General features: G+C 37.4%; 1 protein-coding gene and 4 long non-coding RNA genes across 5 annotated transcripts; all 5 read right to left on the minus strand.

Moving 5' to 3' along the window:
* Positions 1-500: 500 nt before the first annotated feature.
* On the minus strand, positions 501-2,540 carry LOC125208349 (ankyrin repeat-containing protein At5g02620-like). Its single transcript, XM_048107941.1, has 2 exons — positions 1,912-2,540; positions 501-1,407 (listed from the first exon to the last, which is right to left on the minus strand). Exons 1-2 carry the CDS (start codon positions 2,479-2,481, stop codon positions 724-726), a joined length of 1,254 nt encoding a protein of 417 aa, XP_047963898.1. The 5' UTR covers positions 2,482-2,540; the 3' UTR covers positions 501-723.
* A 1,410-nt stretch (positions 2,541-3,950) lies between these two features.
* LOC125203651 lies at positions 3,951-5,030 on the minus strand. The gene is made up of 2 exons (XR_007173416.1): positions 4,891-5,030; positions 3,951-4,142 (listed from the first exon to the last, which is right to left on the minus strand). It is a non-coding gene; the product is annotated as an uncharacterized LOC125203651 (long non-coding RNA).
* Positions 5,031-10,365: 5,335 nt separating this feature from the next.
* LOC125204151 lies at positions 10,366-11,653 on the minus strand. The gene is made up of 4 exons (XR_007173500.1): positions 11,615-11,653; positions 10,747-10,819; positions 10,596-10,638; positions 10,366-10,517 (listed from the first exon to the last, which is right to left on the minus strand). It is a non-coding gene; the product is annotated as an uncharacterized LOC125204151 (long non-coding RNA).
* A 6-nt stretch (positions 11,654-11,659) lies between these two features.
* LOC125204152 lies at positions 11,660-16,209 on the minus strand. Its single transcript, XR_007173501.1, has 4 exons — positions 15,853-16,209; positions 15,371-15,393; positions 11,780-11,875; positions 11,660-11,676 (listed from the first exon to the last, which is right to left on the minus strand). It is a non-coding gene; the product is annotated as an uncharacterized LOC125204152 (long non-coding RNA).
* Positions 12,074-13,308, minus strand: LOC125204150. Its single transcript, XR_007173499.1, has 2 exons — positions 12,482-13,308; positions 12,074-12,377 (listed from the first exon to the last, which is right to left on the minus strand). It is a non-coding gene; the product is annotated as an uncharacterized LOC125204150 (long non-coding RNA).
* Positions 16,210-16,229: the final 20 nt, after the last annotated feature.

Here is a 16,229-nt window from a genome sequence, read left to right on the forward strand (position 1 = left end):
CGTATTCCTTTTTAGTCCGTCCCAACAAAGTTGAGTCATTTCCTTTTTTAACAAAGACAAAACATCTAATCACTCTTACTTTATTCCATCATTTACTTTACTCTCTCTTATCTTTCCTACTTTTTTTATCTCTCCTATTTATTTAATATAAATTCTTAATCTCCGTGCCTAAAAGTTTTGTCTCAACTTTTATGGGACGGAGGGAGTAATATCTTCACACTGTAAGTGTTCTGGCCTTCTGGGCCTAGGCGTTAAATAGGGATATTGACAACAGAAAATTCGGACGTGGCAAATCATAGCCCCAAAGTTGGGAGACTTTAGGCTAAATTCTGCTAACTGTTCGCTATAAGTAGTCCATTTTGATTTAGGTTGTAAATATTTATTTCTTTCTTCAAAAAATGTAAAAGAAAACTTTTAGTGGTAACGGGATCACTATTTACCACACAATGCAGAATACTTGGACTTTTTTGTTCAAATAAACTAAAAAACAAAAAACAGTATGATAGAAATATTTTTATTACAATTGATAAAGAAAGTCACATACAAACAAGAAGCGCAAAGCATGCTTTCACCGTAAAAATATAACAAACATGTCTATTCAACAACCGCATCATGGGAAAGAACCGAAAAGAAAACACACTTCTCGATAACAACACACAATCCAACATTAAAGTAACATAACTATTCAACCCTACTCAAAGGTGAATTCCATAACTCCGGCAGCTACACAAAGTTGCAGGAGGTGGGCCCAATCTTCTTGATAATTCTTTTCACGCTTCCCGTCCCACTTCTGAAAGAGCTAATAACAAAGATAAAAAACATGACTCCTGCGAACACACAGGCAGATATGATAATAGAGTTATCCAATCCAAAATCTTTCATGAAAGGATTGGTCATGATCAACGAAGCTCCATAAGTTACTCCGATAGATGCCATTGACACCAACATCGAAATGAGCGCTAGCAGTGCAAAAATCCACTGGTCTGACGAGCCGGCCGTGGCGAGGAACAAGATTGCCACGAGAGACGAAATGAATGACACGATGTTGACACGAATGAACTGTCTGTATCTACTGGGCATGATAGTAGCCATTACTGCTTGGCCGGCGTAGTACATCGCCCCGGGTTCATCCTTGGGCTTGTTTTGTGACCATACGCCGCCTGGGGGGCTGACGGCCGCCTGGAACGCCATGGTCGCTATCAGGATCGCCGCCACTATCGTCAGCTCAGTGAACCTAGGCAAGCTTAGGGCTATTGGCCGACTTGAAAAACTTTTGAGGATTGTTTTCATTTTTGGATATGTGCTTGTGTTTCGAAAGCTCTCGTTCAAGATATCCAGTGCTGTTTTGCCAGCGAAATTCTTTGTCAACCTCTCTACTTTGCCACTTCCCTTCATGTATTCTACAACCTGAAATAGTATAATTTCATTAGTTAGACTGGCAAGACATATATTGATGCAAAACGTATAGAAATTGACTGAACGGAGAAGAAATTCAGAGAAACCCTAGTTTCAATGAAAACGAAATATTATTATCAAAATTCAACTGCGGCCCAAAATAAAAGCAACGCTATTTATAAGCGTCTAAAAAACCCTAGAAGTTCAAAAGGAAATAAAACAGAAAATTAAAAATTAAAAATAAACCCGAAAAAACAGTAAATTGCAGTTTTCGCCCATGTCAGATGGCCAAAATCCATCATCCATCATCGCGAGTTCGATCCCAAATTGCGTTTCGCATGTCTCGTGCGAATTTCAAATCATTCTGACACCGCAGATTTAGCTTAACCTCATACTTTTTCCGACAATCCATCCTTTAATTATCAAACAATTTCACTTCCATCAATTGGCAAGACATGCAAGCACAAACTAACAACATATGCACAAACTTAAAAACAAATTAAGTACTTAAATTACCTCAAGTTGATTAGTCCTGACAGCAAAATGCAACAATGTCTCTCCATCATCATCCTTTGCATTCACTAGGTCTGTGTCTCCCAGTTCCTCCACCAAAACCTTCAACGTCCCAAGCTGACGATGTTTCACGCACAATTGCAGCACAGTCTGTCGGTGATGCAGCCTCGCCGCAGCCACAAAGGCGTCCAGCCGAAGCATCTCCTTCAGCACCGCCTCATTCCCCTTCACGGCCGCAACATGAAGCGGGTTCATATCATGGCCGTCTCGCCACCAGCACATCTCAGGGGCTATCTCCATCAATCTATTCGCGATCCCCGCGTTCCCTTTTGCAGCCGCGAGGTGGAGAGACGACGAGTTGTTGGAGTCGAGCTCGAGAGAGAGCTCCGGGTTGATCTTCAGCACCTCAGCCACGATGCTTTCGTGTCCCTTCTTTATTGCAATGTGCAACACGTTTTTCAGACATGAGGTTAATGAAACTACATCAAGAAGGTGTTGATTTGTTTGGAGGAGTTGTTTGAGTGTTGCTAAATCTCCGATTGTTGCAGAATCGTACAGTTTCTTTTCTGCCATTCTTTTTCAAATTTTCTTTTCACTCTTTTTCTTTTACTATCATAACAAGTAAGCTAGTGATCTGTGAATACATATTGCACTTAATTACAAACATATATAGAGTACGGGCTCTCCCCGTTGGATATTTTAGTGTAATTGGATTAACTTGATTGATTAGTATTATCATAATGAAACATCATATAAGTCTGAAGGTGCGGAGTGCACGCTTATGTGAATTCAGTATGATGTTAGGGGCGAAGCCCCTTAACAAATGAACGGGGTCCGGGGGCAGCGCCCCCGGGTAGCGGGGTCCAAGAGGCGGCAGCCCCTGACGGGGTCCAAGGGGTAGAGCCCTGGCTGGGGTCGAGCTGTGCAAGAAGTTCATCCGAAAATGTAATTTCTGAAAGTTTAAGGACTAGTTTGCAATTTTGGAAACCTTTGAAAAATAGTTATTTTCGGTTATGAAATAAACTGATAAAACTAATCAATTCCTTTTGGTTCTGACATGATTTTTCTTAGACATCAACATAAGAAAGTTCTGTTTTCTCTGAATTTTATCCGATCAAATATTTTGGTAGAACTACCGAAATTGATTTGATCTGAAAGTGATTTCATCACGACTTTCAGATTATCTGTTCTGTTTTCTGTTCAGTATTTTGAATCTCCCAAACACTCCCTCTATCATGCAAGAAAGAACTAGGAAGTGTTGAAAGAAAGACCATTTAAGTCAAGCTAGCTATCTGTTAATTAGATTGACTGAAGAAAAGTATTTAATTAAGTCTCACAACATTACAAGGATCCATTGTCTCTATATATACAAAAACATAAGTTATTGTGTAATGTATAACTAGTTACAAATGAAAACAATAAAATATGCACTATAGAATTGTTTGTAGAGACTAGAGAAATTACAGAACCACTTAAGTTGCAACAACCCTAATTCATGCAACTAATACCCCTAGCTCCAAGGCCTAGCTGATGTAATAATACCGCAGAAATAATACATCATAAATCGGAGTATTAAACTGAAAAGGAATTATCAAACAAATAAAGTTATTAGGAAGAAAGATTCTATTTGATCTCTTCTATATATGACATGCATATTTGCACACACTTCCAAATGCCACAAACTGATCTAGCAAAAGGTTGAAAAGACCTATTATGGCAGGTATAGAAGAAGATTCAGCCTTAATTCCAATTTCTCAAGGATAGGACCCTTGGAGACTTTTCAAAAGAGGATGCTCAAATTATTCAAGAAAAAGGACAAAAAAAACACAACCAAATAAAAAAAATATAATCTGTATATGTGGACAAGATGATATTACAACTTGTAACATTAGTACTGATCGATCAAATCATTGTACAAGCTGTATGGCGGCTTTGCACATAAAATTAGACAAACCAGAGTCGCAATTTAACCCTTAACTCAATCTCTACGAATGCACACAAAAAATGTGAAAGTGAATGAGATAATGTTTAGAGACAACCAATTGAAAATTTCCCTTAAATTTATAGTAAAGGACAACAGATATACATTATGGGATAGGCGAGGTGGGGTTGCGCAGGCTAGGATGGCCCCACCGTCAACCTGCGAGTACTAGAAAATTCATTAAAATCTATCATTTGAGCCGCTGTTAAACCCACGTTTGTGTTTCGACCCTACAAGTTCCATCTCTTGAATACTGTACATAACATATACATATTGTCACACCTCAACCCCTCCTTGGCATATATACTTATAATAAAAAAATGTATAAATTTAAGTAAAGAAATCATATATTATTAATTATATCACCATCCAAATACCATAATTACAAAAATCCACAATTTATTAGCTTATTTACAAATATTCTACATCAGCACACATAATCCACAAACATTTAATATCATCAACAATCAACAGTTTCATATCCATGTGCATATGCATATGCCTCTATGTTCAATTTATTATTCTGTGACAAATCAAGTCCGGTATCTGCCCAGGATTTCCATTGTATACGACCCGTAGGTCCCATTGCCTTTGTACATATATATATGACTCGAAGGTCCATTGCCATTGTATAATATGACCCGGAGGTCTCATTGCCATTGTATAAATATATATGACCCGAAGGTCCATTGCCATTGTATATGACTCGTAGGTCCATTGCGACCCAGGGCAAGTCTATCACATATCCTCTTTAGTCAAATGATTCATATAATGACAATAACATATATCAAACATATCCATATGTTCTATCAATTAACTCAAATAATATAGATAAATATATCCATTTTACAAATCACATATCCACATCATATTACACCATCAATATCAAATAACACAACCATTTCAAACTCACATTATATAATTCAAATATTCACTCCAATTTAACACATAACGATCAGTCACATAAAATATATAAAATTAAAAGTGTGATTTATACAGACCTGACAAGTGATCTACTCGAACTCCCGATTCTATTTCCTATTCTACAACTCATATAACTCACCATTTATTTTGACTGATTTCTCTCAACTCACCTCTCCGGCTTTTTGTTTTTCTCTCCCTAGCTCCTCCATCACTATGTTTTTCCTCCCTAACTTATGAAATCACAATGGATAAATTTAAATTAATGAGAAAGTTGGAGCCATTACCAAAATTTTGTTTGCTGTATATCTTTAAAATCTGACACGTATAAATATACATACGTGTACCCATACCAAGATAAGTACTACTTATTTAAGTTTAATTAATAACATAAATTTGCAAATATTTAAGTACTCTAAAGTTTCCATGGCATTTAAGCATATACGTCACTTTAAACTATAGTCAAGTTTTTTTTTATTTTATTCTGTTGTTTTTGCTTTTGATTTTTGCTAACTAATAAAAAAAAATACATGTACTAATTTTAACACGTAATGATATGATATATATCATTATAAATTTAGTTATATTGATGAGTAATTAAATATTTTCTTCTTAGATATCCATTTAAAATGTCTTATGCCAATAAAGGATACATAAGCTGTAAGGATTGAATATGCCAAAATATGCAAAATAATGCATATTTCGGGTTACGAATGTTACACATATACATATAAAAAAATGTTATGCAACATATTTTATTTGAACCCAATATGTATGCACTAATTTAGTTTCCGTGGCCTTATTTATTCGGTTAATTGCCTTTAATATTTTGAAGTTTAGTAAAATTTTAGTTTTTCCGGAATATTTCAAATAGTAAAATTTTAGTTTTTCCGGAATATTTCAAAATTTAAATGATAAATCATGAAATTTCAAAAATTCGCGGTTTTTCCATAACATTTTTGGGCAAATCCGATATTGAGTTAATGCACACGTGTAACATTTCAAAATTCAAGTACACCAAGAAAAACAGGAAAAGAAGATCACAAAAACATATTCTTGAAAATATTTTCTTTTTTATTCGTTCATTTTTCTTAAAAATGTCTATGAACATGGTCCCACTTCATATATCGTGATTCGTGAGTACATTATTGACAATCCTATATGAGTACTAACTAAAGATTATCCACAGTGAATCCCTTTTACCGATCTCATATTTCAAGGAATCGATCCCTTGACTGAACAAGAATATGTGGACCTGAGCATGTCGCGTGACTGGAAGCGAAGCATAGGAGAACGTTCTTTTGTGGGTATATATCATTATCGGTTTTTGATATTGGATCATTTATAGCATTACTATATATTCCCTTCATTGCACGTTAACCTTAGTTTTATAATGAAATGTAATTGAAATGAAACTATTGGAATATATGGAATCTAATATAAAGTGAAACAACACAGGTAATGCCAGACCTTCCAAAATGTAAATAAATGGGACATTCAATGGCAGAAGGAGCGAGTATTGTAGCTGCGTCGGGAACGTCAATTTCCAACAAAATGAACACATGGCATATGGCATGACGGAAGATGAGCAGGATTTTAGTTTGGGAAGATGAACTGGATTTTAATGAGCTGTCTCTAGAGGAAAATAGCTTATCCATCACTCAAATATCATAAACGAAAGCGAGAATACACTCAATCTAAACCACTTTTCAATTGCTGGATCGAGAGAAATATATGTCAGACTGTGATTCATCAGTTTGTACTCTTTAAAAAAGAGAAATCCTCAAAGCAAAATATAATACTACTAATAGAGAATACATATCATCAAGAAAAGGATTACTACCACAAATTGAAAGTAGACCAATCATTATGAATAAAAAATGACAAAGAAAATGCCAAACTAAAAGTAGATTCTTTTAGTGAAATACTTTCTAATTGTTATACATTGTGCTTTGAGGTTGGAAGTTTTGTACTATATAAATGTTTGCTCCAAAATGTTTGAAAAATGGGAAACACAAGTATTTTGAGAAGTTAGTTAAAACACAAAATGAGTTAGAAAGAAAATGAGAGAGAGATGGTAGATCACTGGTGCCACGAGCATCCACTTACGCTGGTGGAAACTCGTAGAGGAGACGAGTGTTGTGGTTGTGAAGTGTTGTTTAGTAGCGGAGAGCAAGGTTACGGATGCAGAGGCATCGAGGGCTGTAATTAAGCTCATATTTGGCATTGGTTACGGATCTATGAGCTTGGGATGTTAGTTCAGCCTGCACCTGAGATGCGCGCGAGGAAGTGCTGCAGTGGTGGATGAAGAGATTACAGAGACTCATTAAATCAGGGATTGGTTATCATAGCGTAGCTTTTGTATTTTTGGTAGTCATATTTTCATTTCTATACACATATTTTCTCTCCTTAAACAAGGAGTGAAACCTAGATGTAACATACAATCGAGTTCTATTCAACCGATTTTTGCGGCACTCTTATATATGGAGAAATGATATTGCAAAGGTTGTATACAATCTCTCAACTCATTTACTATATGTTTCCTAGGAGTATGTATTTCTCTTTTACTGGGTTTAGATTATGTAAAACTTGAATACCAAATACTTCCTCCATTCCATTAGCAATAGAGGCATTTCATTTTGGGCACTTGTTTTAGAAAAATAATTATAAATAGTTAAAGTGGAGAAAAAAAAGTAAAGTAAGAGAGAAATTATTATAGATAAGACTTTTCTCTACATTATTCTTTCTCTTACTTTACTTTTTCTCTACTTTAATTATTTATAATTAAATTTTCAAAACGAGTGCGCTAAATGAAACGCCTCTATTACTATGGAACGGATGGAGTAATTGGGATGTATAACTATAATTAACTCAACATTGCATTATAATGTGTGTTAATTAAGTGGTACGTAGAGTGATTAATGCATAGAACCAAATATCTTCATGACAAATTTTGATTAATGTCACTCGCAACTAGTCATATTTTTTCTCTTTTTTCATTTGAGATGCGATGGCATTCAGTTTGTGCTCTTTAAAAAAGAGAGAAATCCTCAAATCACAATTCATAATAGTTGAGAATCAATTAACACTTTAGTCACCTTCATCAAGAAAAGAAGCATTCCACAATTTGAAATTAGACCAATCATTATGAAAAAAGACAAAGACTAGAAAAAAGAGATTATTTGATTAACATATATACTTTGCCCTAATCCCTTCTCGGTCCCCTTTACCTTTCTCGACTAAGACCTACAATTAAACAGTGAACTTTCCAGTCAAGTTTGCTGCCCAATTCGCAGCTTTCTTGAAGTAGAGCCTCAATATATTGAAAACAAACCGGTATCATCATCGGCAATGTCACCCCATTCAAACCAACCAGAGACGTTCAGAGAGATCTCCATGTTGTTATACGCATTAACCAACAAAAAATTTATATCTTGAGGTCCTTTCAGTGCTATACTACACTAAGGTGGTATTCGGTTAGCAAGATTAAATAATACCAAGATACAATCAAGGATTAGCTATGACTAATTATCTCATGATTATTCATCTAGGATTGAGTCGTGGGGATGAATCTCATAAACCATACGCACTACAAATTTAATCTCGGATACAATCTTGTAAACCGAACACCTATGATAACGCAATTACCAATTACCGCACAATCCAAAATACCTGGACTCTTTGTTCAATAAATAAAAAAAACAAACAACATGGATAGAAATATTTCTTTTCAAAATTAGAAATGCTAAAGTTACATATAAACATAAAACAAATTACTCCCTCCGTCCCTGAAAATTTGTCACTTATTTCCTTTTTTGTCCGTCCCCAAAAATTTGTCACCTTTCAAAGTATGACTTACATGCCACCAACTTTTTCAACTTACTTTCTATTACTCCCTTCGTCCCGGCTAAAATGACACATTTCTTAGCCGGCACGGGGTTTTATGAGTAATTGGTTAATGTGTTTAATTGGAGAGAGAAAATGTGGGTGAAAGTATTAAAATGGAGAGAGAAAGAAAGGTGAATATTTTAATAGGGGTGAGAAAAAGTGGTTGAGTGTATTAATTGGAGAAAGAAATTTTCCAAAAAAGGAAATGTGTCATCTTAATTGGGACAAACTAAAAAGGAAAACGTGTCATCTTAAGCGGGACGGAGTGAGTACATTTCTTAAAACTCGTGCCGGGTCAAATGGTGCCAAATTTTAAGGGACGGAGGGAGTACATGTAATGTAATGGTAACCCACTACTCGATAACAACACACAATCCAAGACTTAGCTACACAAAGTTGTAGGTCGGCCTAGCCTTGTTGACAAACCTTTTCATTCTTCCCCTCCCACTTCTTAAAGAGCTAATAACAAAGATAAATAACATGACTCCAACAAACACACACACTGATATAATAACAGAGTTTGTCAATCCAAAATGTTCCATGTAAGGATTGGTCATGATGAACGAAGCTCCATAAGTCACTCCGATAGATGCCATCGACACCAGCATCGAAAACGTCGCGAGCAGCGGGAAGATCCACTGGTCCGAGGAGCCGGTGGTGGCGAGGAACAAGATCGCCACGAGAGACGAAATGAAGGACACGATGTTAACACGAACGAACTGCTTGTATTTACCGGGCTCTTCAGTAGCCATTACTGCCTGCCCGGCTTTCTGCAATGCGCCCATCTCCTGGATTGAACTTGGTTTCTTCCCATACGCCGCCAGGGGGGCTGACGGCCGCCTGGAAGGCCATGGTCGCTATCAGGACCGCCGCCACCATTGTCATCTCCGCGAACCGAGGCAGGCTTACGACTATTGGCCGACTATTAAATCTTTTCAAGATTGATTTCATTTCGGAATATGCACTTGCCTTTCGAAAGCTATCGTTCAAGACATCCAGTGCTGTTTTGCCAGCGGAATTCTTTGTCAGCCTCAGTCCTTTCACACTTCCATTCAAGTAGTCTAAAACCTGAAATAGGATCATTTCATTACTTCAAATTAAATTCTACAGCAGTTTACATGCAATATGTTGTTGATGTTTTAAAATCAAACGACATTGTTTTCTTTATAAATACACTGAATCGTTTAACTCATCGATAGTGCACTACAAGAAAATAGAGCTCTAAGGATGCTTTTTTGCTTAATTAAGGACATTTTTTTGTGTTACTAAATACATCACCGACGCTTTAAAAAGTGTCCTTACTGGGAGCGTGCCAAATCCAATTTAGGACGCTTTTAGCTAGCGTCGGTGATTTAATTTTTGGGACGCTTTTAACATGCGTCTCCAATATATTTGGGACGCTTTTACTTGTATTTGGAGACACTTTTAAAAGTTGGCCACATATATTATCTGGTTGCATCTGTAGACATTCCTAACCATGTTTCAGTGAGAGCAACATCAAAAATTGGGAACAAATGTAGAGCATCAAAAACAAGAAAAGTTACCTCTTTCAAGAGAATATCCATAATAGATGAGCCATATTTTTGAACCACAAACTTGCATTCTTGATTTACCACTCCAGATACTTCTATGGCATGGTTGATCATGGCTATCTTAGTCTACAACAAATGATCCATTAACATAAATCTACAAACATCTTTAAATAGCTTTAGTCAAACACCTTACTAGTCTGATTACTAAAGAATAGCAAATATCGTTGGACTGGCTATAAGAGAAGTCCCAGAATCTGGAAACGATGAACATCCTTAGGTGCAATAGTCTACAAAATGCACACAACAGGTATCTCACATTTTTTATCAAATCTATAAAAAGTGGTGAAAAATGTGGTGTGACATACCACTACTCTGTTTACCCCCGATGAGAACATCACTCATATCAAACTGCAAAATATCCCATCCACATATTCAGAAATCAGCCAAAACAATCCTCAATTTTTACATGTAACTTTCAAGATTAGCTATATGTGATGTATATGCGCTATAATTTACCTCTTCAGTCATGGACAGAAACATCTAACTTGAGGTCATCTGCTTACACAATTATTGTGCAATTTTAGATTGCCTACAAAAATATTGAGAAACATCAGCAAAATATCTTGTGAGTAACCATGTTTCATACATTAATAAGAATATGCATAAGTGTGCGGATCAGAACTTATGGATGTACCTGCAATGTCCTAAAAAAGAGAGATTCAAGAAAAAAATTTATGCATATAAATTTGTAACAAGGGATTTCATGAAGATAAATGATGAACCTTATAAATGTGAAAAGTAAGAAGAGTTATTCATGAATTTCAAAATGATCTCAATCGACATTCCATGAATGAAATTCTTAAACAACATGGTTTCTTAACATGCATCTGCACTGTAGTTGAGGACAACAAATTTCAAATTGTTCAATAGTGACTGAGAAATCAACATGAATCCAATTTCACTAGTCAATAACTCAATTCTCAGAACGACAATCAAAAGGTACAATTCGATAGTTCTCAAATGTAGCTCTTGAAATGGTATATTTCCCAAGCAAGAGTTGTTAATGAGTTAAAACCTAATTTGTCAAAAGTATCCATAGAGTAATTTGAAAGAAATACACATACAAAAGCCTGAAACGACAATTACATAGGGTTATTTAGTTATCGAGGCACCATAAATGTCATACATAAGTATTTCTTACTAATTCCAGAAATTTAATGGAATGATGGATTCGGAAATAATAATATAATGAGTAGAGAATAAAAGAAACAAGAGTACCTTCTTAGCTAAAGTTTTTGTGTTCATTTGAAGGGATTAGGCTATGCAATTGGAAAAGATTGAATGAACATAAACAAAACAACAAAATGAAATAAAATTGGCTTACTAAATATCCGAGGGAGGTCCAGGAGGCGGAGCTCCTAGTTTCATACTATGCACGATAAAATTCTGAAACCAGCAACTGATCAAAATGACGTAACAAAATCGATATAATATATAGATATGCACGACTAGGTATATTATATAACTATTCATTTACAAATTCACATACCTTGTATTTATGCTATGCCTTTGCAATAATCATTTCTTCTTGATTCAGCTGCTAAATACAACTGATTCTTTAAAATTTTCAGAGCCTAAAATTTTCCTAAAAGAAATCAAGAGTTAGCAAACAAAATGCCTGTAATACCCGCTCGTTTTTCTTTTGAGTTAAGTTGTAAAGGTTCACCAACTTGGAAATTTTCGTCACTCTCTTCTTATGATGAAATAAATAAGAACTCGTTAATTTGTGTTACTAAGTGCCGATTAGATGCAAAATAAAAATATGTTCGATACACATCTAACGAAGAAGAATGTGAAGAATTTACTTTCTAGCTAAGAAAGTGCAACTACTTTCCAAATTACACTTTAGCTTACTTAATTAAGTACACGTGAGTTTAAGAAAAAGGGAAATGAGAACGCTAGTACACAAATTTACAAGTATGGGCTAAAAGGCTAAGAGCTAAGGCCGACTCTTTTACTACACGTTGGGCCTCTTCTTTTCCGAGCCCAAGCCGCACACCACCGCGACCCCACCCGGTCAGCCGGTGAGCCAAGGCAGCGAGCCTACCTCCCGGGACAGTTGGGTGGCAGCAAGTTGTCTCTTTCTCCTACAAAAGACAAACAAGTATATTAGATGCAAGGGGAACAAGAGGGAAATTGAGTAGTACTAAAGCAGCCAACAGATTTCACTTAAGGAAGATGACAATGATACCTTTGTTAGAGTAGACCAAAACACTTGCCAAAAGAGGCAAGAACAGCTGCAACTTTTGACCCCTCAACAAGCCCCTGCAAAAAGGAGAAGAAAGACAACAAATGGCATGAATGCATAGTCCTTATGTCCTTAGAATACCACCAATTCTCAGTTAAAGAGTGCTGCATGAGGATCACTAAAGGTGAGATTTTCTGCCACATAGCAACAAATGGTACAGCAGCCATTTAAGGCTCAAGAGTACACCAAAGCTCGGCCTATAAAGGCCCCTCCACACCACACACCAACTCCTTTCACACACACTTCAAAATTCAGCAAAAACAGAGAGTTAGAGGGTAGAGCAAGTAGTGAGCAGCAGCAAGTCAGCCACTCCTTCGATTTTCAGAGGTAATACACCTCCACCCTCCTCCCAATCAAAATTTCATGTTAGCATGTAGTAAATAAAGCACAAGCATGTTAAGAGCACCACCACTTCAGATCTTAACAGCATGATAGGATAATGGAAGAACAATGAAACCTTTAACACTCCCCTGCCTTGTTTCGAATGCCATGCTTAGGATAAGAAAATTTAGAGCCTTAACACATAGATGAAACAAGGGAAACCCAGAGAACAACATGCTAAGTGTTAAATCCACAAAGAAAATGCTAGCTTTACTTGAAATGCTTCATCCACAACTTTTTCATAGTAGCCGACAGTGAGTTCAAATCAAGGTGCTAGCTTCACAATTCGATAAGCAAAACCACAACCCAAATAGGGGTGCTACTGCCTCCTAACATATCTATTAACTTAAGAAAATAAAAGAAAAGAAAGTGAGGATAAGGAAGAGAGGTCAAGCACTTAGCTACTGCCCGACGAAGCGGTGTGGCTCACGAGCGGTGGTGGCAGCAAGCACGCCGGCGAACCGGATGCCGATAGCATAGACCGCTATTCCGCGCAGCAGCCTCACGCTGCGACGGCTGAGATAGCCGCAGGCAGAGCCGCAGCTTGACAGAGAGCCGGATGGCGAGACGGGCAGAGCCTGCAGAGGCCAAAACAGAAGCTGCCTCGCACGGTAACACCTCCGGCGACGGCTCTAAGATACCCTGGAGCGGCGCCGAGCGACGCCGCAGGCGGCATGCCCTGCTCGTCGGACGGCCAAGGACGAGGCGGCGGTGGATGGCGGCGATTCGCCGAGAGGGAAGGGAGAATTGGAGTTAGGGTTTGTGTATAATTTGGGGGTTTTGTGTTCGATGAGGTAGAGAGAGGAGGGGAAGGCATCGAGCTAGCCGGCGATGCACAGGGGGACGCCGATCGGAGCAGCCGGCGGCGGTAGACGAGGAGGCGCCGCCGAGCTCTCTCTCGATTTAGGGTTTTGAATGTGGAATTTGAGAATGGGAATGTGAGGAAGGGAAGACCGATGGATGTAGGAGGGTTTTGGGCCTTCCCTCATCTTTTTCTTTAGTTGTTGGGCCTCCCAAATTTTATCAGCTGGGCCTTTAATTTTTTTGTGTTGGGCTATCAACTAAATAAAGTATTGGACTAGGAATTTAATTAAATCATGGCTTTCCTATACTACGGATTTAATAATTAATAGTCCGTAAGTAAATTTCCACAAGGATAAGTCTAATTTTCCGGAATATAGTATAAGTGCCCTAACGATTGAAATTTAAGAAAACACGGTACGCTAACGGTGAATAGACCTCGAGCTTATTTTTGTACTTGAATAAATAGCATAGGAGGTAGCACCCTCTAGCTAAGCGAATAATTTTCCCAATTTAATTAAATCTACTGATTTAATTAATACTCAAGAATTTTAGAACTCTTCTAGAAAATTTAGAGAAAGAATAAAATGATCATCGCACTTAGGATGCATTCATGTTTAAGTTTAATGGATATCTCAAAATCTAATTAAGTATCATTTTATTTTCTAAAGGGACGTCTTCGAACGTCATCTAAAACCAAGTTAAGGAAATTTCGGAAGGAGCTTTAGCTTTTGAGGTGGGCATTTCTTTCAAAATGTGATTTCAGTATGAAAATGTGAATCTTTGCTCAAGTATATTGTCATGCCATGTTTTATTTTATGATTACCTATCTGCTTGGCTATGCCAATTTAGTTAAATCGAAATCGGGTCCCAGTAGGGCCGCAAACCCTACTCGGACTAGTGTACACATAAGGGGACCGTGAGATAACAAAAGGGGTTGGCCGGTCCAGTGATCGTCGTGGAATGTGGCCACATTCCCGGTTCACATCAGTTTCAGATATGGTATATCTATGTTACGTGATTGCGCAATCAAATCTTTACTAAAGGAAAAGTATTTTAGTGACTCGGGTCTTTTAAGTAAAACCCCGTGATCACTCAACTGTGGCATTGACAATTAAATATAGAACTATTTTTGGCAATGTGCCCACTGAGTATACCAAATACTCAGCCCTGCATGTTATTTTCAAATGTGCAGGTTGAACGTGGACGAGCAGGCGAAGGTGTTGGGACAAACATTTTTAAATAAGTAGTTAGGTAGCCCAAAGTAGCATGTCTTCATACGTGCTATTTTGTCTTGGACTCTTCCGCTGCAAACCTAGAATTATGTACTAGCCAGTTTTGAACTTAGTCTTGTTACTCTGATCACGTTTCGACTATGTACCCATATGCTTTTGATACTTTTGATTTGAGTGATTTCATCCTTTTTATGTTGTCCCTTGATGATTGAGAATTGTTTAGTCACGAAATAGCTACGCTCACTAGCACTAGGGAGTTGTGGTCGTGACAATGCCACAATGTTGTGCTTTTACTATCACATACAGAAACAGAAACAGAAACCTTCAAGCTTTCTGCAAACTATTCTGCATGAAGATTTCTTCTCATTGGTAGATTTTGCTATTACATACAGAAACAGAAATAAATAGGAAATACCTTCAAGCTTCCTGCAAACTACTCTGCATGAAGATTTCAAAAAAACAAGTTATAAGATACTATAAATTAATACTATGAAATCATATAAACTTTGTGAGGAATTGACAGTACCATTATTTGGATTTCAAAGCATATTACATCCATTTTAATCAACAAAACTGAAAAAAGGTAGTCAAAGCAATATAGTAGTGTATCATATTCAAACTATCATGCATTGAATCTTCACCACAACTTTCGACAGCCAAATAGCCCAATTATGATTAATCATGTTTATCAAAATTAAAATCTAGGTATTTACAAGTTTCCACCAAAGCAATGCTTCTAACAAAATATAAATACATATTCGTGAGAATCTGTTGAAGAAATCTCAGTAAAACATTTTAAAAATTTAAATGTGCAGATCTGTAAATAAATTCATAAATCTTAAAGTATAGATTTGCAGATTTCTACTTTAACTAGCGAAAATCTGAAAAGTCACTCACTTTGCAATCTCAATTTCCTCTAAAATTGAAACCGCCACCAACCGCCAAGCTCAATTCGACAACATCGCCTCTCCGCAGCTCGCAGTGGAGTTCCGTCGTGGAGTCGGCAATAGTTTCACCAGAAATTCGAACTTGCCGCTGGAGGCAGCGATCGACGGAGGCGAGGACTGTGCGCTGATCGCGGAGGCAGCGGGCGGCGGCGGATGAGGCAGCGAAGCCACAACAGGGAACCAGACGGGAGAGATGACGTAGGGCATTGGATTTTGTGGCGGTCATGGGTGGTGGAGGAGAGATTGGGGCGGGCGATCGTGGGTGCTGAGGGAGTTTTGGGGGGCAGTGGTGAAAAGTGATAATTAGGGTTAAATCAAGATGAAAAG

The sequence above is a fragment of the Salvia hispanica genome, chromosome 2, assembly GCF_023119035.1.
Source record: "Salvia hispanica cultivar TCC Black 2014 chromosome 2, UniMelb_Shisp_WGS_1.0, whole genome shotgun sequence".
NCBI lineage: Eukaryota > Viridiplantae > Streptophyta > Magnoliopsida > Lamiales > Lamiaceae > Salvia > Salvia hispanica.

Coding starts and splice junctions, on each gene's coding strand:
- LOC125208349 (XM_048107941.1), bottom strand. CDS start 2,481: ATGGCAGAAAAGAAACTGTACGATTCTGCAACAATCGGAGATTTAGCA. Junction 1,408..1,911: donor TCAGGACTAATCAACTTGAG/GTAATTTAAGTA, acceptor ATACTATTTCAG/GTTGTAGAATACATGAAGGG.